Source organism: Somniosus microcephalus, chromosome 18, assembly GCF_052327205.1.
Source record: "Somniosus microcephalus isolate GS21.2 chromosome 18, FLI_Smic_1.0, whole genome shotgun sequence".
Lineage (NCBI taxonomy): Eukaryota > Metazoa > Chordata > Chondrichthyes > Squaliformes > Somniosidae > Somniosus > Somniosus microcephalus.
This window is the reverse complement of record NC_141004.1, coordinates 66245154-66267063: the sequence shown is the minus strand read 5'-3', so window position 1 is coordinate 66267063 and position 21910 is coordinate 66245154. Positions and strand designations below refer to the sequence as shown.

General features: G+C 48.0%; 1 protein-coding gene across 1 annotated transcript in view; it reads left to right on the top strand.

Moving 5' to 3' along the window:
• LOC147105336 (peptidyl-prolyl cis-trans isomerase FKBP5-like) overlaps positions 1-21910 on the top strand; it is a 395766-nt gene that overhangs the window by 262976 nt on the left and 110880 nt on the right. Inside the window, exon 3 of the mRNA XM_086011608.1 lies at positions 12283-12425. Within this exon, the coding sequence (XP_085867734.1) occupies positions 12283-12425 (143 nt within the window). The remainder of the gene's footprint in view (positions 1-12282; positions 12426-21910) is intronic.

The following is a 21910-nucleotide window of genomic DNA, read 5'->3' as shown; positions in this document are numbered from 1 at the left end:
GCTGTCACAGGAGATAAATGGTTGGGTGTTCTCTGTTAAGTTTTAGCTCTCTTTGTTCGGAACTTCCCAGAACTTCCTTTCCTTCCAATAAAGCACTTCATGTTTGAATCTCTGAGTTCTGAGTCCTAAATTGTGTCTAGGTAGAAAGGTACCGAGAGAACAGAACCTCTTCCTGTTCATGGCTTAGGGCCGAAGGCCCAGTGTTGCCACAGGTAGACCATCGATGAAGCCCTGCACTTTGCGGAGTCCAAACAAATGGCAATAATAATACAGGGTTCTCCAATAAACGTGCCTTGACAGTCACCGGCAGAGCTGTTCCTACCCTGGAAGTGGTTTCCAGGTCTGGATGCAGTAGTGTGCACAGTTCTGGGATGGCCTCCTTTGGTAGTTATCAACTCTGTGTGCAGGTTTCACTGGACATTGAATCATAGAATCTTACAGCACAGAAGGAGGCCATTTGGCCCATCGTGCCTGTGCCTGCTCTTTGAAAGAGCTATCCAATTAATCCCACTCCCCTGCTCTTTCCCCAAAGCACTGCACATATTTCCTTTTCAAGTATTTATCCAATTCCTTTTTGAAAGTTACTATTGAATTGGGAGGACTCGTAAAAATCAACATTTCATTGTGCAGTACACATGTCTGCTGCATATATGACAAATAAAATTGAATTGAATTGAATTGAATTGAATTGAATTGAATCTGCTTCCACCGCCCTTTCAGGCAGTGCATTCCAGGTCATAACAGCTCGGTGCATAAAAACATTTCTCCTCATCTCTCCCCGAGTCCTTTTGTCAATTATCTTAAATTTGTGTCCTCTGATTACTGACCCTCCCATCAGTGGAAACAGTTTCTCCTTATTTACTCGTTGGTTTGTGATTTAACTGTTTGAAATAAAAGCATATTAAAGAAGAAAGCTAGTGATAGAGCAGGTAGGCAATTGATAGGTGATTCAGCAGTCTCGCCTTTAATTCAGGGAGCCACACTCGAAGGGAGTGTGGGCTGCATATAGGGGTTGCAACATTGTAGGCCTTATTCTCTGGCCTGCACTCCCATCGAGTGATGGCTCCCCACTGGGAGCACAGGATCGCAGAACCGCCTCCATAAGCACATGACACTGTATTAGAAAGAAAAGGCTTTGTTAACAAACAGATTGAAATGTGTGAAAATTTAGATTTTGAGCAGCAACCAGCAATACTCTTAACGCTGCAATAACATCTAAAATACTGCTACATTCATCCTGTGTATGTTACCCATTCACTGTTGTTGAACAGGAAACAAATGTTCATTGTTTAACGAACATGATTAAATCCAAAGTTCGATATACTGATTGGCATCATAAGTAACCAGAAGATGTCCTGTGGAAGTGAAATTAAAAATGAAATTAACAATTTTCAATAGATTTGTAAAATGTGCTACTAAATGTACCTTTATTATCACAGTGCACATTTCTACAGGATGGTGAGTATTATATTGCATCATTAAATACTTGTATCACTGATACTGAATGAGTCCTAATGTAGGGAAAGTTCAGGTAACTTTGGCTTTGTGCAGTAGTGTAAATCGGGCCATATGGATTCAGCTGCCCGTTATTCCTCTCTCCTGATTTTCATTTCTATTAAAGGCAATGGAAATGAAAATGGGGAGCGATGTATAATTGCGGCTGATCTGATAATGCCCGCTTTACATTATCACCCAAAGTCAGAATTTACCCCCAGTGCTTCCAGGATATAGCGCTCCCAGCTGGGAGTGGCACTCGCAGGGAGCTCCTTTTGGTGAATTGGGGAACCACGCCCTGTGATTTTCTGCCCATTGTCAAAGGAACAGATGGAAAACCCTGTTGGGGGGTGCGGGGGGTGGTGTGGAACTCCGCGCCTGAATTCCTGATACCTGCTCCCGACTCGCGAAGCTCGGCACTGGGACTGCAAATTCATAATGTCTAATCCTTTGGAGCCAGGAGGAAGAAGAGAGAAAATAAAGATTTTAAAAGGCATTTTTTTTAAGGAAAGAAAAAAATGTAGTTTGGAAAAAAAGTAAAGCTATGAGAGCGAATGGGTAAGGAGAGAGAAAGGGGTGACTCTGGGAGTCCGCATTACAGGGACTCAGCCTCCCTTTTAGCAGCTCACATTGGGAAAATTGGGCCTGCGCTGCCCACTGTTCCATGGCCATTATGGTTGGAAATTTTACTAGAATGGTACCAGAAATGAGGGACTTCATTAATATGGAAAGACCAGAGAAACCGGGGTTGTTTTCTTTAGAGCGGAGAAGTTTAAGGGGAGATTTGATAGAGGTGTTCAAAATCATGAAAGGTTTTGATAAAGTAAATAATTAGAAACTGTTTCCACTGGCAGGAGGGTCGGTAACCACAGGACACACATTGAAGATAATTGGCAAAGGAACCAGAGGGGGAGATGAGGAGAAATGTTTTTATACGGCGAGTTGTTATGATCTGGAATGCATTGCCTGAAAGGGTGGTGGAAGCAGATTCAATAGTGGTAGAAGTGTTAGTAGGTGAGCACTTTGGTGACAGTGACCATAATTCGGTGAGATTTAAGGTAGTCATGGAAAAGGACAGAGATGGACCGGAAATAAAGGTTCTAAATTGGGGGAAGGCCGATTTTAATATGATAAGGCAGGATCTGGCCAAAGTGGACTGGGATCAGCTACTTGTAGGAAAATCCACATCGGAGCAATGGGAGACTTTCAGAAAGGAAATTGAGAGAGTACAATGGCAACATGTTCCCATAAAGGTCAAGGGTGGGACCAACAAACCCAGGGATCCTTGGATGTCAAGGGATATACGAGAATGGATTAGGAAAAAAAGGGGGGCTTTTGGCAGATAAAAAGGACTAAAGACAGAGGAAGCCCTAGAGGAGTATAAAAAGTACAAGGGGATACTTAAAAAAGAAATTAGGAGAGCGAGGAGGGGCCATGAAATAACACTGGTGAGCAAAATAAAGGAAAATCCTAAGGTGTTTTATAAGTATATTAAGGGCAAGAGGAAAACTAGGGAATCTGTGTGTGGAGCCAGAAGATGTAGGTGGGGTTTTAAATGAATTTTTTGCATCTGTGTTCACTATGGAGAAGGACGATGTAGACATAGAAATCGGGCAGGGGGACTGTGATATACTTGAACATATTAGCATCGAGAGGGAGGAGGTACTAGCGGTTTTAGCAGGCTTAAAAGTGGATAAATCCCCAGGCCCGGACGAAATGTATCCCAGGCTGCTGTGTGAGGCAAGGGAGGAGATTGCAGGGGCTCTGACACAAATTTTCAAAACCTCTCTGGCCACAGGGGATGTGCCAGAGGACTGGAGAACAGCTAACGTAGTACCATTATTCAAGAAGGGTAGTAGGGATAAACCAGGGAATTACAGGCCAATGAGCCTAATATCAGTGGTAGGGAAATTATTGGAAAAAATTCTGAGGGACAGAATTAGTCTCCACTTGGAGAGGCAAGCATTAATCAGGGATAGTCAGCATGGCTTTGTCAAGGGAAGATCATGTCTGACCAATTTGATTGAATTTTTTACTGTAGAAAATATAGGGACAGAGTGATCTCCTGGAAGAATTTCGATCGCCTAGATGGGTCGGAGAGGAATTTCCCAGATTTTTTTCTCCCAAATTGGCCATTGGGTCTTTATCTGGTTTTTCGCCTCTCCCGGGAGATCACATGGGTTCGGGTGGATGCAGAGTGATAGAAGATTTGAGGTTAGGATCAGATCAGCCATGATCTTATTGAATGGTGGAGCAGGCTCGAGGGGCCGATTGGCCTACTCCTGCTCCTATTTCTTATGTTCTTATGTTCTTATTTCGAGAGGGTGACTAGGTGTGTGGATTTCAGTAAGGCTTTCGATAAAGTCCCGCACAGGAGACTGGTCAAGAAGGTAAGAGCCCATGGAATCCAGGGTGCCTTGGCACATTGGATCTAAAACTGGCTTAGTGGCAGAAGGCAGAGGGTGATGGCCGAAGGTTGTTTTTGTGACTGGAAGCCTGTGTCCAGTGGGGTACCGCAGGGATCGGTGCTGGGTCCCTTGCTGTTTGTGGTCTACATTAATGATTTGGATGTGAATGTAAAAGGTATGATCAGTAAGTTCGCAGATGACACGAAAATTGGTGGGGTGGTAAATAGCGAGGAGGGTAGCCTCAGTCTGCAGGACGATATAGATGGGTTGGTCAGATGGGCGGAACAGTGGCAAATGGAATTTAACCCTGAAAAGTGTGAGGTGATGCATTTTGGAGGGACTAACAAGGTAGGGGAATACACAATGAATGGTAAGACCCTAGGAAAGACAGAGGATCAGAGGGACCTTGGTGTCCATGTACATAGATCCCTGAAGGCAGCAGAACAGGTGGATAAGGTGGTTAAAAAGGCATATGGGATACTTGCCTTCATTAGCCGAGGCATAGAATATAAGAGCAGGGAGGTTATGATGGAGCTGTACAAAATGCTGGTTAGGCCACAGCTGGAATACTGTGTGCAGTTCTGGTCACCACACTATAGGAGGGATGTGATTGCTTTGGAGAGGGTGCAGAGGAGATTTACCAGGATGTTACCTGGGCTGTAGCGCTTCAGCTATGAAGAAAGACTGGACAGGCTGGGGTTGTTTTCCTTGGAGCAGAGAAGGCTGAGGGGGGACCTGATTGAGGTGTACAAAATTATGAGGGGCATAGATAGGGTGGATAGAAAGGAACTTTTCCCCTTAGTAGAGGGGTCAATAACCAGGGGGCATAGATTCAAGGTAAGGGGCAGGAGGTTTAGAGGGGATTTGAGGAAAAACTTTTTCACCCAGAGGGTGGTTGGAATCTGGAACTCACTGCCTGAAAGGGTGGTAGAGGCAGGAACCCTCACAACATTCAAGAAGCATTTGGATGAGCACTTGAAATGCCATAGCATACAAGGCTACGGACGATATGCTGGAAAATGGGATTAGATTAGACAGGGCTTGATGGCCGGCGCGGATGCGATGGGCCGAAGGGCCTCTTTCTGTGTTGTATAACTCTATGGCCTAGAAATTGGGTTTTGGCTTAGCCAGGGCTTTAGCGCCGGAAATTAGTGCCGGCGCTAAGTCCCCTGCGCGCGCCAAAAATTCAGTGGCGCCGCGCCCAAACGGCTGCCGGCGCTACTGAAGGGTCTTAGCACCTGGAAAATGGCGCTAACTGCCGTTTCGCGCTGCAATTCCGGCGCTGCGGCACCCGATGCGGTGCGGCAGGCTGGGGAAGTGCAGGCCTCCTCCTTCCGTTAAGGAGGAGCTGCCTGCACCCGGCCGCGGCCCGCGCAAATCTGCTTAAAAATGAGCCCGGCACCTCGGACAAGTGCCGGGCTTGCATCTGTTCCGGGGGAGGGGTGGAGAGAAGTCCGGGGAGGGAGCTGCGGGCAGGCGGCCGGCGGGAAAGCGGCCGGCCGCCGCGGGGCCTTTAATGTGCCGGCGCTAACTGCAGTAAGGCACCTCTGACAAAACGCTGGTTGCGGCTGCCACGGGCGAGGCGGCCGCAACTCAATTTCGGAGTTCGGGCGGGTTACCACGGCAACCGGGACACTGCGCACACCGATGATGTCATCGGTGCCGGCGCAGCGCTACCGGAGCAACGGCGATTTAGGGTCCCAGGGAATTTCACTACTGGCCATAACTCCGGCGCAAGGCCCTCTAGCGCCTCAAATGAGGCGCTAAGGCTACTGAATTTTCAGCCGTATGACTCTATGAGTAACTTTCAAAACGGAATTAGATAAAAACTTGAAAGAAAAATTTTTGCAGGGCTATGGTGAAAGAGCGGGGGAGTGGGACTAATCGGAGAGCCCTTTCAAAGAGCCAGCACAGACACGATGGGCTGAGTGGCCTCCTTCTTTGCTCTACGGTTCAATGAAAATCATGGGCAGCATTGTGCCAGAAACCCAGGTACATGGTGCCAGCAGGCAAGGCTCCTACTGACAGCACCAACTGATCAAATTCCACAAAATGGGGAAAGGAGAGATAACAGCGGCAGCATAAATAGTGCCTTCTCAATTAAAGTAGTTGTAATGAAATCTGTTTGTCTTGATCCTGTATTCGTTTTGCACTCATGTATATTACCCTCCCCCACTGTGTATAGTTTCACTTCCTCTTTCCCGACTAACCTGGGAGGTTCCAGGTCTTGGCTCTTGGCTCCGCCCCTGACTTCTCTTACATAAAGATCCCAGGATCTGTAAGACTCATTCCTGTGAACCAGTCGGCGTGTTGAGATGTTAGCTCTGATCTTAGTGATTAAAAGCCAACTTGTTTAAGTCTATAACTTCTAGTTTTGTGGTTACTGAAGGCCCATCAATTTTAATCACTAAAGAATACTAGGATGGATCGACTCCTAAAACCAGAGCGTCTGGACTTGGATCCACATTCTGCTGAAGCATCAAATCAATTTGGACACTGGCTCAAATGCTTCGAACTCTTTGCGGGGGCCTCATCCGCTAGCGAGATAGATAAACTGAGTCTACTGACTACTCACGTAAGTCATCGGATTTATTCGTTCATCCGGGACGCCACCTCTTACATGGAGGCCATCACTATCCTGAAGGCCCAATACCAGAGGCCGGTAAACGAAGTGTACGCCAGACATCTGCTGGCTACACGCAGGCAGCGACCAGAGGAATCAATGGACGATTTCTTACAGGGCCTAAAGGACCTGGTCCGGGACTGTAACTGCAAGGCCGTGACGGCCAACGCATACTCTGATGAATTGGTCCGTGATTCCTTCATCACGGGACTCAAATCGAATTATATCCGGCAGAGACTGCTGGAGAAGGAGGTCCTGGACTTAAAAAAGGCAGTGGCCACTGCGCGATCGCTGGACGTGGCCCAGAAAAACTCTGACTCTTATTCTTCCGGCCATGCGGCCCTCACCGCCTCGTGCGCGCCGAGGGGGCCACCATCTTGGAATCAGCCATCTTCCCCATCCAGGTCTCAGACCAGCTCTACGCCGCCGGAGTCCCCACACAGAAGTTCACCCAGGAGTCCTACTACAGCAGCAATGTCTCGAGGCCCGAAATGCTACTTCTGCGGCCAGGCCAAGCACCCCAGACAACGATGCCCAGCGAAGGACGCTACATGCTTCAAATGTAAGAAAAAGGGGCATTTTAGCAAAGTCTGCAGGGGGAATCCGATTTCCAACTCCGTCACCGCCTCGTGCGTGCCGTGCGGGCCGCCATCTTGGGATCTGCCATCTTTTCCCGACTCAACGGCCGCCCAGGGCCCAACAGTGGCTTCGATCACGGTGGATCAATCCAGGCCACACCCGTTGACAAAATCCATGATGGACATACAGGTGAACGGGAATTTAACGAAATGTTTAATTGACTGTGGGAGCACCGAGAGTTTTATCCACCCTAGCCTGGTACGGCGGCACTCATTAACGGTAACCCCTACATGGAGCAGAATTGCTATGGCTGCTAAGTCCCACACTTCGGACATTTTGGGCTACTGTGTGGTAACACTGACTGTAAAAGGCACGGACTACAAGGATTTTAAACTCCTCGTGGTGCCAGAACTCTGTGTTAATGTAATCTTGGGCCTGGACTTCCAGTGCCACCACAAAAGTGTCACGCTAGCATATGGCGGGTCCCAGCCGCCACTCACAGTCTGTGGCCTATCAACCTTAAAAATCAGCCCACCCTCTTTATTCGCTAATCTCGCTCCGAACTGTAGGCCCATAGCGACCAAAGGTAGACGGTACAGTCTGGAAGACAGACACTTTATCAAGGTGGAAGTGGACAGACTCCTGCGGGAAGGCATTATTGAATGCAGTACCAGTCCGTGGCGTGCCCAAGTAGTCATAGTTAAAAATAGCGAAAAGAAACGGATGATAATTGACTACAGCCAGACTGTTAATATTTATACCCAGCTGGACGCCTACCCTTTACCCCGCATATCAGAAATGGTCAACCAGATTGCGCAATACCGAGTCTTCTCGACTATCGACCTCAAATCCGCGTATCACCAGCTCCCCATTAGAACGGAGGACCGCCCATACACCGCCTTTGAGGCCAACGGACGCCTCTACCATTTTCTCAGAGTGCCCTTCGGGGTAACAAATGGGGTCTCGGTCTTCCAACGTGAGATGGACCGCATGGTTGACGAGAATAAACTACAAGCTACCTACCCCTATCTGGACAATGTCACTATCTGCGGGCACAACCAGCAAGACCACGATCTAAACCTTGCAAGATTTTTAAAAACTGCCCTAAAGCTGAATCTAACCTACAACGAAGACAAATGTGTCTTCAACACAACCCGTCTCTGTATCCTCGGCTGTGTGGTGGAAGATGGGGTAATTGGACCGGACCCTGACCGATTACGCCCCCTAAAGGAACTGCCCCTGCCACACAATCCCAAAGCTTTAAAAAGGTGCCTGGGATTTTTTTCGTATTATGCCCAATGGGTGCCCAATTACTCTGATAAGGCCCGACCCCTCATTAAATCGACGTCCTTCCCACTATCAGCTGAAGCTCGGGAGGCTTTCACCAGTATTAAACAGGATATTGAAAGGGCTGCAGTGTGTGCAGTGGACGAATGCATTCCCTTTCAAGTCGAAAGCGATGCGTCAGACTTTGCCTTAGCTGCAACCCTCAATCAGGCTGGGAGACCTGTGGCCTTCTTCTCCCGAACCCTTCAGGGACCTGAAATCAGCCACTCTTCTGTCGAGAAGGAGGCACAGGCTATAGTGGAGGCAGTGCAGCACTGGAGACACTACCTAGCCGGCAAACGTTTCACCCTGCTCACCGACCAGTGGTCGGTGGCTTTCATGTTTAATAACAAACAAAGGGGGAAAATCAAGAATGACAAAATACTCAGGTGGAGGATCGAACTATCCATGTTCGGCTATGATATTATGTACAGGCCGGGAGCCCTTAATGAACCCCCAGACGCCCTATCGCGGGGAATGTGTGCCAGCATTCATACGGACAAATTACAGGGTCTCCACAACGACCTCTGTCACCCAGGGGTCACCCGACTATACCATTTTATAAAGTCCCGCAATCTGCCCCACTCCATCGAGGAGGTCAGGGCAATGACCAGAGCCTGCCGCATCTGTGCGGAATGCAAGCCTCGTTTCTACAGGCCTGACCGTGCACACCTTATCAAAGCCACACGGCCATTCGAGCGCCTAAGTCTGGACTTCAAGGGACCCCTTCCCTCTGCCGACCGTAACGTATACTTCCTCAATATCATTGATGAATATTCCCGCTTCCCCTTCGCCATTCCCTGCCCAGACATGACCAGTGCCACGGTCATCAAGTGTCTCTGTAATCTATTCTGCATGTTTGGCATGCCGAACTACATACACAGCGATAGGGGGACGTCATTCATGAGTAACGAGCTGCGCCAGTTCTTGCTCTCGAAGGGGATAGCCACTAGCAGAACCACTAGCTACAACCCCCGGGGTAATGGGCAAGTGGAAAGGGAGAATGCTACTGTTTGGAAGGCTGTCACGTTAGCCTTAAAGTCAAAAGGCCTTCCGACCTCCCGCTGGCAGGAAGTCCCCCCAGATGTGCTCCACTCCATAAGGCCTCTGTTATGTACTGCCACTAACGCTACCCCTCACGAAAAGATGTTCGTTTTCCCCCGGAAATCCACCTCGGGCATATCTCTACCCGCGTGGCTGACGTCTCCGGGGACAGTACTATTGCGGAAGCACGTGAGAGGCCATAAAACAGACCCCCTTGTGGAAAAGGTACAGCTCCTCCATGCATACCCTCAGTACGCCTATATCGAATACTCTGACGGGCGAGAGGACACTGTTTCCATAAAAGACCTCGCTCCCTCGGGGAGCGGAGAGAACGATGGGAGACTGCCCGATGAAGACCTACACTACAAAGAGACAGGACGCCCAGAGGTATCAATACCCAACTTTAACCTGGAGGACACTGCAGATAACCTGGAAGACACTGCGGAGGCCCGGACAACGGAGGAACCAGAATCCACGCCCCTAGAGGCACCCCAACCGGCTTTGCGCCGATCACTGAGAACTGCAAAACCTCCTGACAGACTCACTTATACCAACTTTTAAGAAACATCACCCCGATGGACTAAATCTATAGAAGGGGTGAATGTAATGAAATCTGTTTGTCTTGATCCTGTATTCATTTTGCACTCATGTATATTACCCTCCCCCACTGTGCATAGTTTCACTTCCTCTTTCCCGACTAACCTGGGAGGTTCCAGGTCTTGGCTCTTGGCTCCGCCCCTGACTTCTCTTACATAAAGATCCCAGGATCTGTATGACTCATTCCTGTGAACCAGTCGGCATGTTGAGATGTTAGCTCTGATCTTAGTGATTAAAAGCCAACTTGTTTAAGTTAAGTCTATAACTTCTAGTTTTGTGGTTATTGAAGGCCCATCAGTAGGCCTTGAAGTGTCTATATCTGCAGTTCAGGGAAAACATTCGCGTCATAAACATGACATACCAAAGAGAGAAGAACATTTTCTGAAACTGGGCCCAGCTCCAGCACTTGTTATCTGTAACCCACTGCTGAATAGTCCACACAAGGATGGTGTCAATTAGTAATTCATGTGGAATCAATATTCACTCCTTGCTCCTTTTGTGCAGTAGTGGTATCTTGCTTCATGCAGAATGTCAACAAAGGTTGCGGTCTCTTAACAAATTGGTGGTTAATATTTCTCTAGCTCTGTGCAATGAACACTGAAAGAGGCAGGTGGAGTGGCTAATAAGGCTTAACTTGGCCAATCATATCATGTGTATCTGATGTCTAACTGTGTGCCTCAGTAAATCATGCTTTCAGCAATAGGAAAGATGCAATAACAGTTTCAGAGGAAATGTGATACTTGAAGTATGAAGCGTGAGCTTGAAAATGACTGGCTATGATATCGCTGGCCTAATGAGTAATGCACTGACCTCTGTTAAAATAGCAGAAACAAGAATGTAATAAAAAGAAACAAAGACTTGCATTTATATATCGCCTACCTCAACCTCAGGACTTCCCAAAGTGCTTTACAGCCAATGAAATACTTTTGAAGTGTAGTGTAGTAATGTAGGGAATGCACCAGCCAATTTGCGCACAGTAAGATCCCACTAACTGCAATCTGTTTTTAGTGATGTTGATTGAGGGATAAACATTGGCCAGCACACCAGTGAGGACTCCCCTGCTCTTCTTTGAATAGTTCCATGGGATCTCATCTGAAAGATGGCACCTCCGATAGCACTCCTTCAGTACTAAACTAGATGATGTGCTCAAACCTCTAGGGTGGGACTTCAACCTACAACCTTCTCACTCAGAGGCAAGCGTGCTACCACTGAGCCGCAGCTGATGCTGTTAGGCATTTGTACAATATCACCAACAGTCGTTAAAAGGCTTTATCATCATTGAGAATGGGGAAAGATCATCATCAGTGGTTCATGACTGTAAGAAGATTTGTTGAAAATGTTTATTTAAAAGTACAGGAAACTTTCGATTTACCGGCACCTAAATAACCAGCAAAATTCAGGACTAGGTTCAGGTAAGTTTTACTTCTGCCTTCCTCAGATCTGTTGCTGTGCAAGGGTGTGGCTGCAGCTGTTGCTAAGCTACAGAGACGCTTGGAACTTGTGGCCATTGTTCTGAACCTGTTGCTAAGCAACAGGGTTTGTTGCTTTATACGGAGCTCTCAGCTCTTGTATCTTTTACTATCGCTTTCGGTTATCCGGAATTTTTGATGAACCGGCACCACGTCGGTCCCGTCGGTGCCGGATAAAAAAAAGTTTCCTGTACAGTTTCAATGTTTCAATGAGATTCAGAAATGTAGACTTCCTTTACATTGTAAAAGAGACTTAAGGATGAGGCTATTGGTGCAGATTACATAGAATTACATAGAATGTACAGCACAGAAACCAGGCCCCTCGGCCCAACTGATCCATGGTGTTTCTGATCCACACGAGCCTGCTCTCACTCTACTTCATCTCACCCTATCAGCATATCCTCCTGTTCCTTTCCCACTCATGTACTCATCTACCTTCCCCTTAAATGAATCTATACTATTCACCTCGACTATTCCCTGTGGTAGCGAGTTCCACATTCAAACTATTCTCTGGGTAAGGAAGTTTCTCCTGAATTCCTTAGTGGATTTATTATGACCCCTAGTTTTAGACTGCCCTATAATTGGAAAAATCTTCTCTATTTCTACCATAGCGCACCCCTTCATATTTTTAAAGCCCTTTATAAGGTCACCCCTTAGTCTGCTCCTTGCTAGAGAAAATAATCTGTATATTTATATATTTAGATATTGTATACATTGTAGAAACGTACAATTTTTTTTATAGGTCAAGTGTTAAAAGCATGGGACATGGGAGTGGCTTCGATGAAGAAGGGTGAGATCTGTCAGTTGATCTGTAAGCCAAACTACGCCTATGGGGCTGCTGGCAGCCCACCTAAAGTCCCTCCAAACTCTACGCTTCTGTTTGAGGTAGGTGTGCCTTTTTTTGATGCCTCTTGCAATTCTACCTTGATATCTAGCTGCTACAACACTAGATACAGTTACAGTTAGAAGGCCCACCTCCGCCTTCTCAGGGTAACTGGAGACGGACAATAAACACGGCCTTGCCAGCGTCACCCACAGGAATGCTCATCCCCTCCCTTTAGGCCTTGGAAGAGTTGCCACTTTTCTGAGCTACTATTGTCCTTCCCCCTTTCCTAAGTCATTTGCTTCTTTCTCAATTAAATTGTGTAAATAAAACAAACAAAAAATTGTTCCCTTCCCCAAGATCGTGTGGCAAGGTTGTCCTCCCTCACCCCCCTCCTCATGGGTATCCCTGCTCGCCCACATCCCAAGACCAAGGTCAAAGTCATGAGTGAACTGCTCATCATAATCACTGCTCATCATAATCACTGCTCATCATAATCACTGCTCATCATAATCACTGCTTATTATAATCACTGCTCATTATAATCACTGCTCACTAATATTTGGCAATGATCCGGAGTCCACTTTAAGGGAAAGTGTTCAGGAACAAATGTAAATCTTTGACTAATTGGAAAAATAAAGTCCTGCTCATTTTGGTGAGTACGAGCAATCATTGACTCTTAAGCTATTGCTCACTTTTTAAATGTTGATCTGTTTTTCTTTATTCCCATCCTCCTCCAGGTTTCACTGGTAATTTTCTGAAGGTGGTGGCTCATAATGGAGTGTGGATCCACTGGCACTGGTTGTGGGTCAATGCTCAGTGAAAATAGCAGATACAAGAACGCGATACAAAAGAAAGAAAGACTTGCATTTATATAGCGCCTACCACAACCTCAGGACATCCCAAAGTGCTTTACAGCCACTGAGGTAGTTTTGAAGTGTAGTCACTGTTGTAACATAGAATCATAGAATGGTTACAGCACCCTCTCTAAGGCCTTCACATCCTTCCTAAAGTGCAGGGCCCAGAATTGGACACAATACTCCAGTTGAGGCCGAACCAGTGTTTTATAAAGGTTCATCATAACTTCCTTGCTTTTGCACACTATACCTCTACTTATAAACCCAGGATCCCGGAAGCCTCTTTAACCGCTTTCTCAACCTGCCCTGTCACCTTCAATGATTTGTGCACATATACCCCCAGGTTTCTCTGTTCATGCACCCCCTTTAGTTTATATTTCCTCTCTTCATTCTTTCTACTAAAATGTATCACTTTGCACTTTTCTGCATTAAATTTCATCTGCCATGTGTCCGCCCATTCCACCAGCCTGTCTATGTCCTCTTGAAGTCTATCACTATCCTACTCACTGTTCACTATACTTCCAAGTTTTGTGCCATCTGCAGATTTTGAAATAGTGCCCTGTACACCCAAGTCCAAGTCATTGATATATATCAAGAAAAGCACTGGTCCTAGTACTGACCCCTGGGGATCACCACTGTGTACCTTCCTCCAGTCCGAAAAACAACTGTTCACCACTACTCTCTGTTTCCTGTCACTTAGCCAATTTCGTATCCATGCTGCCACTGTCCCTTTTATTTCACGGGCTGCAACTTTGCTGGCAAGCCTATTATGTGGCACTTTATCAAATGCCTTTTGGAAGTCTATGTACACCACGTCAACCGCATTGCCCTCATCAACCCTCCCTGTTACCTCATCAAAAAACTCAATCAAGTCAGTTAATCACAATTTGGCTTTAAGAAATCCGTGCTGGCTTTCCTTAATTAATCCACACTTGTCCAAGTGACTGTTAACTTTGTCCCTGATTATCGTTTCTAAAACTGACAGGCCTGTAGTTGCTGGGTTTAAACATAGGAAACGCGCAGCCAGCTTCCTGCAAAGAGCAATGTGACAATGACCAGATCATCCACTTTTAGCTGTTGGTTAAGAGATAAATATTGTTCGGGGCACAGTGGAGAATTTCCACGCTCTTCTTCACAATAGTGACATGGGATCTTTCACATCCACCTGAGAGGACAGACAGGCTCTCAGTTTAATATGTCAGCTGAAAGACAGCATCTCTGACAGTGCAGCACTCCCTCAGTACTGTACTGGAGTGTCAGCCTTGATTTTGTGCTCAAGTCTCTGGGGTGAGACTTGAACCCATAACCACCTGACTGAGAGACACAGCTGGCACCTTGATCCATCTACAAGTGCCAGGGATACGACAGAAACGTGACAGGAGCGCTGTTTACATCGTTTTCCGGGTTTTCCACCCCAATTGCGTCAAAGTTGCACCAGCTGATCAGGAGACTCCCTAAGGAAATTTCTCATGAGAGAGTGGATGAAACATCAGCCCTAGAACATCGACACAAATGGTAATAGAGAAAACTGAAATACCAACTGTTATGCCCTATATTACCGTGTGTGTTGGAGTTCGAATGTTCTATATTGCCCTGTGTGTTGGAGTTCGAATGTTCTATATTGCCCTGTGTGTTGGAGTTCGAATGCTCTATATTGCCCTGTGTGTTGGAGTTCGAATGCTGTATATTGCCCTGTGTGTTGGATTCAAGTGCTCTATATTACCGTGTGTCTTGGAGTTTGAATGTTCTATATTACCCTGTGTTTTGGAGTTCGAATGCTCTACATTGCCCTGTGTGTTGGAGTTCGAATGCTCTATATTGCCCTGTGTGTTGGAGTTCGAGTGCTCCATATTACCCTGTGTGTTGGAGTTCAAATGCTCTATATTACCCTGTGTGTTGGAGTTCGAATGCTCTATATTGCCCTGTGTGTTGGAGTTCGAATGCTCTATATTACCCTGTGTGTTGGAGTTCGAATGCTCTATATTACCCTATGTGTTGGAGTTCGAATGCTCTATATTGCCCTGTGTGTTGGAGTTCGAGTGCTCCATATTACCCTGTGTGTTGGAGTTCGAATGTTCTATATTACCCTGTGTGTTGGAGTTCGAATGCTCTATATTACCGTGTGTGTTGGAGTTCGAATGCTCTATATTACCGTGTGTGTTGGAGTTCGAGTGCTCTATTTTGCCCTGTGTGTTGGAGTTCGAATGTTCTATATTGCCCTGTGTGTTGGAGTTCGAATGTTCTATATTACCCTGAGTGTTGGAGTGCGAGTGCTCTATATTGCCCTGTGTGTTGAAGTTCGAATGTTCTATATTGCCCTGTGTGGTGGAGTTCGAGTGCTCTATATTACTGTGTGTGTTAGAGTTCGAGAGCTCTATATTACCATGTGTGTTGGAGTTCGAATGTTCTATATTGCCCTGTGTGTTGGAGTTCGAATGCTCTATATTACCGTGTGTGTTGGAGTTCGAGTGCTCTATATTGCCCTGTGTGTTGGAGTTCAAGTGTTCTATATTGCCCTGTGCGTTGGAGTTCGAGTGCACTATATTACCGCGTGTGTTGAAGTTTGAGTGCTCTATATTGCCCTTTGTGTTGGAGTTCGAATGTTCTATATTGCTCTCTGTGTTGGATTTTGAATGATCTATATTGCCCTGTGTGTTGGGGTTCGAGTCGTCCATATTGCCCTGTGTGTTGGAGTTCGAATGCTCTATATTGCCCTGTGTGTTGGAGTTCGAGAGCTCTATATTACCATGTGTGTTGGAGTTCGAATATTATATATTGCCCTGTGTGTCGGGGTTCGAGTGGTCTATATTGCCCTGTGTGTTGGAGTTCGAGTGCTCTATATTGCCCTGTGTGTTGGGGTTCGAGTGGTCTATATTGCCCTGTGTGTTGGAGTTCGAATGCTCTATATTACCGTGTGTGTTGGAGTTCGAATATTATATATTGCCCTGTGTGTTGGAGTTCGAGTGCTCTATATTGCCCTGCGTGTTGGAGTTCGAGTGCTCTATATTGCCCTGTGTGTCGGGGTTCGAGTGGTCTATATTGCCCTGTGTGTTGGAGTTTGAATGCTCTATATTACTGAGTGTGTGGGAGTTCGAGTGCTCTATATTACTGTCAGGACGAGGCTGGTTCTGGACCCAAGTGCAGACAGACGAGGCAAGAAGCAGGTATGCAGTCTTAAATAAAAGTACTTTACTAGAATCACACAGGTAAACAGTTACAAACATAGGAGCTCAAGACAAGCTACCACTAGGCAAACGGCTTGTCAGGACTGAGCACAGAGGGAAGATACCACAGAACTTAAATACAAGCAAAAACAGGTGAAACCAATAAACCAGATGAAAGGCAGTTAAGTAATAAACACAGGAGAAACTAGTAACAATTAGCAAAAGGAAAAAAACAAGTGAAGGTGCCATCTAGGGGTTACTGAGGGAACTAACTGGCACCCTCACAGGACCCCCTCCCCTAGGAACGGCTCCTGACGTTCCTCCTGGACGATCAGGGTGGCGACGGCGAAAATCCCTGATGAGTTCAGGATCCAAAATGTCCCAGGCCGGAACCCAGGAATGCTCTTCAGGACCATAACCCTCCCAGTCGACCAGGTATTGAATGCTCCTCCTAACCCGGCGACTATCAAGGAGGTGACGGACAGTGTAGGCTTGCTGACCGTCAATCATGCGGGGCGGGGGGGGAGGTCTGGAAGCAGGAACCAAGGGACTGCTAAGTACCGGCTTGCAGTGAGAGATGTGGAACGTGGGATGTATCTTCATCGACCGAGGAAGGAGGAGCCAGTAGGCCACAGGGTTTACTTTTTCCAAATTCCTGAAAGGTCCGATGAACCGGGGAGCCAACTTGCGGGACTGCACATGGAGCGGAAGACAGCCAGACCTTCTCTCCGGTCCAGAACCGAGGAGCTGGGCGACGGTGTCAGACAGCCTGCACTTTCTGCCGAGAAGAAGCGAGCTGCAAGGCGGATCGGACCCTCCTCCAGGTACGGCGGCAGCGTTGGACGAACCCCTGGGCAGCCGGGACTCCTACCTCCCTCTCCTGTTCAGGGAAGAGTGGCGGTTGGAAGTCATATTGACATTTGAAAGGTGAGAGGCCAGTGGAGGAGCTCTGAAGGGTATTGTGTGCGTACTCTGCCCAGACCAGATACTTGCTCCAGGTGGAAGGATGGGAGGACACAAAGCTTCTTAGCACCCTCTCCAGATCTTGGTTGGTTCTCTCAGTCTAGCCGTTAGACTGTGGGTGGAACCCAAAGGAGAAACTGACGGAAGCGCCCAGGAGGGAACAAAAAGTCTTCCAGAACCTGGATGAGAACTGGGGACCACGGTCAGAGACGACATCCAGGGGCAAGCCATGGAGGCGGAAGACATGCTGGACAACCAGCTGGGCAGCCTCTCTGGCAGAGGGAAGCTTGACAAGAGGGACGAAGTGAGCAGCCTTGGAAAAGCAATCGACCACAACTAGGATGGTAGTGAATCCCTCAGATGGAGGTAGCCCGGTGGTGAAATCCAGGGCGATATGAGACCAGGGACGGCTGGGGATGGGCAAGGGATGCAGGAGACCAAGCGGGGGTTGTTGTGATGTCTTGTTCTGGGCACAGACGGGACAAGCGGAGACAAAGGCCCGGGTGTCAGCTTCAATAGAGGGCCACCAGAACCTCCTCTTAAGGAACTCGAGAGTCCGACGGATCCCAGGATGACCAGTCAATCGAGAAGAGTGCCCCCATTGAAGGACCTGGGCGCGCACCTGACTGGGGACATAAAGGCTATTAGGAGGGCCTCCTCCAGGGTCAGCCTCCTGACGTTGGGCCCCTTGCACTACAGTCTCAATCTCCCATGCGACGGGAGCAACGATGCAGGAACTGGGGATAACAACAGAAAATGCTGGAAAAACTCAGCAGGTCAGGCAACATCCGTGGAGAGAAATTTGAGTTGACGTTTCGGGTTGAACCCTTCTTCAAAACTGGAAAGAAAAGAAAATAGATCGAAGGCAGGGCTGCGATCGGACAAAAGAAGTGAAAGAGACAAAAGTAGAAGAGACAATAAAAGGTGTTCGAAGCCAGACGAGATGGTAATAGGCTGAGATTAGGTGTGAAGTGTACTGGCAGGGCAAGAGATAGCCGCCAGGTGGGAGAGTGAAACAAAAGGAAAAGGTGGGGGGGGAAAGGAGTGGAAAAATTACAGGTAAAAAATTAATGGGGGCCGAGGTTATGATCTGAAATTGTTGAACTCGATATTGAGTCCGGGATGATAGGTTCCGGGGTCCGGTCCTTTTCCGAGAAAGGGCATCCGGTTTGAAGTTCTTAGACCCTGGGCGGTAAGACAGGAGAAAGTTGAACCGGTTAAAGAAGAGAGCCCACCTGGCCTGCCGAGGGTTGAGGCGCTTGGCGTCCTGGATATATGTCAGATTTTTATGGTTGGTCCAGACGACAAAAGGATGCTCTGCTCCCTCCAATCAGTGTCTCCACTCCTCCAAGGCCAACTTAACTGCCAAGAGCTCCCTGTTGCCGACATCGTAGTTACTCTCTGCTGGCTTCAGGTGACGGGAAAAGAAGCCACAGTGATGTAGCTTTTGGTCCTTAGGGGAGCCCTGGGACAGGACAGCCCCGACTCCAATATCCGAGGCATCCACCTCTACGATAAAGGGCAGGGTGGGGTCCGGGTGTACCAGAATGGGAGCAGAGGTGAAACGTTGTTTGAGCTCCTGGAAGGCCCGTTCCGCTTCAGAAGACCAACTGAACCGTAACGACGAGCCCTTGGTCAATGCAGAGAGGGAGGCGGCAAGGGAGCTGAACTTGCGGATGAACCGTCTGTAAAAGTTGGCGAATCCCAGGAACTGCTGAACCTGCTTAACCGACGTGGGACGCGGCCAGTTCAAGACGGCTTGAACCTTGCTAGGATCCATCTGGACACTTCCATAGGAGATGACGTAGCCCAGGAAGGTGACCTTAGAGACGTGGAATTCACATTTCTCGGATTTGACAAAGAGACGGTTCTCCAAGAGCCTCTGCAGAACCCGTCTGATGTGTTGGACATGCTGCTGGGGGGACTTTGAGAAGATGAGAATGTCATCCAAATAAACAAACACGAACTGGTTCAGCAGGTCCCAGAGCACGTCATTGACCAGAGCTTGGAAGACAGCAGGAGCGTTAGTGAGACCAAAGGGCATGACGAGGTATTCCCAGTGACCGCTGGGGGTGATAAAGGCAGTCTTCCATTCATCCCCCTCCCTAATGCGGACCAGGTTGTACGCGTTGCGGAGGTCAAGTTTGGAGAAGATGGTAGCTCCCTGCAGCTGCTCAAACGCTGAAGACATCAAAGGGAGAGGATAGCAGTTCTTAATGGTAATTTTGTTAAGCCCCCGATAGTCTATGCAAGGCCTGAGACCACCATCCTTCTTCTTTACAAAAAAGAAGCCAGCACCCGCTGGGGAGGTGGAAGGGCGAATGAAACCTGTAGCGAGGGCTTCCTTGATGTATTCTTCCATGGAAACATTCTCAGGGCCAGAGAGAGAGTAGAGCCGACCCCGAGGGGGGCTAGTGCCAGGCAGGAGATCAATGGCACAGTCGTACAACCGGTGTGGGGGGGAGTGTAGTGGACCGCCTCTTACTAAACACAGCATGGAGGTCCGAATATTCAGGGGGCACATGAGCAAGGTCCAGCTGATCAGCTGGCTCGGGAGAGGAAGGACGGGGCAGACTAGGGAAGACCTTAAGACAGTTGGCTAGACATGAAGGACCCCACTCCAGCACAGTCCCGGTAGTCCAGTCAATGTGAGGGTTGTGAAGAGAGAGCCACGGATGTCCAACAATGAGAGGGAGCTCAGGTGAATCGATAAGGTGAAACTGCAGCAACTCTTGATGTCTCTCCCCTACTTGGACATGTAGTACTCCGGTGATATGATGAATACGCCCAGAACCAAGGGGCCTGCCGTCGAGGGCGGTGACTTGTAAAGGCTTGTCAAGGCGGGAGAAAGGAATTTTCAGGCTGCGCACAAGGGTGGCATCGATAAAACAGCCAGCGGCCCCGGAGTCAACAAATGCCTGGAGATTGTACTATTGTCCCTCCCAAGAGAAACGAGCGGGAAGCAGGGTTTGGAAGACAGAAGGGGTAGGAGAAGGGATTTGATCTGTCAGTATTTTCCCAATCCTCCTGGCTTTTTCCTGAAGCTCAGGGCATGTGGCTCTGAGATGGCCAGACAGGCCACAGTAAAGACAACGCCCCTCTCTCAATCTCCTCTGTCTCTCAAACTGGGAGAGCCAAGTTCTGCCGAGTTGCATAGGTTCCTCTTTGGCGCTAACAGATGGACTCGGGGGTACTTGGAAACTCTTGGTCAGATTCGAAACACCGGAAGATCTCACCTCTGTGGAAGTAGTGAATCTCCTCTCTCTACCATGCTCCCGGAGGCGGTTATCCACACTGATGGCAAGGGAGATGAGCGTGTCAAGGTCCTCCGGAACCTCTCTGGATGCCAGTTCATCTTTGATAGATTCGGAGAGGCCATGAAGAAACATGGAGAGAAGGGCCTCGGTGTTCCAGCGGCTTTCCGCAGCGAGTGTGCGGAACTCAATGGCGAAGTCGGCTATGCTGCAGTTGCCCTGGCGGAGATTCAAAAGTCTCTTAGCTGCCTCCCGTCCACTCACAGGATGGTCAAAGACTTTGCTCATCTCTTCAGCGAAAAGGAGACTGTCCGAGCAGACGAAAGATTGCTGCTCCCAGATAGCGGTAGCCCAGGCGAGAACTTTTCCCGAGAGTAGTGATATGATGAACGCTACCTTAGAGCGGGGTGATAGGAACATGGAGGGTTGGAGTTCAAAAACTAGGAAGCACTGGGTCAAGAAGCCGCGACACTTGCCCGGATGACCGTCATAGTGCTCTGGCGCGGGTAGGCGAGGCTCTCGGTGAGTCTAGAGATCGGCGACCGGTGGGGTAGCACCCAAAGGAACTGACTGAGGAGGAACATCCTGAGCAGAAGCCACAGCGGCTGGGTGTTGAATGGTCTGAGTCCACATATCTACCTTGTCCGAAATGCTTAGGAGAAGTTGCTCAAGGTGGCCGAGGAAAGCACCTTGATGGGAGAGAATAGAACGAAATTCCTCCATCACTGCTGGGTCCATACTGGCTCAGTCTTACTGTCAGGGCGAGGCTGGTTCTGGACCCAAGTGCAGACAGACGAGGCGAGAAGCAGGTATGCAGTCTTAAATAAAAGTACTTTACTAGAATCACACAGGTAAACAGTTACAAACATAGGAGCTCAAGACAAGCTACCACTAGTCAAACAGCTTGTCAAGACTGAGCACAGAGGGCAGAAACCACAGAACTTAAATACAAGCAAAAACAGGTGAAACCAATAAACCTGATGAAAGGCAGTTAAGTAATAAACACAGGAGAAACTAGTAACAATTAGCAAAGGGAAAAAAGCAAGTGAAGGTGCCATCTAGGGGTTACTGAGGGAACTAACCGGCACCCTCACAATTACCCTGTGTGTTGGAGTTCGATTGCTTTATATTACCATGTGTGTTGGAGTTCGAATGTTCTATATTGCCCTGTGTGTTGGAGTTCGAATGTTCTATATTGCCCTGTGTGTTGGAGTTCGAATGTTCTATATTGCCCTGTGTATTGGAGTTTGAGTGCTATATATTGCCCTGTGTGTTGGAGTTCGAATGTTCTATATTGCCCTGTGTGTTG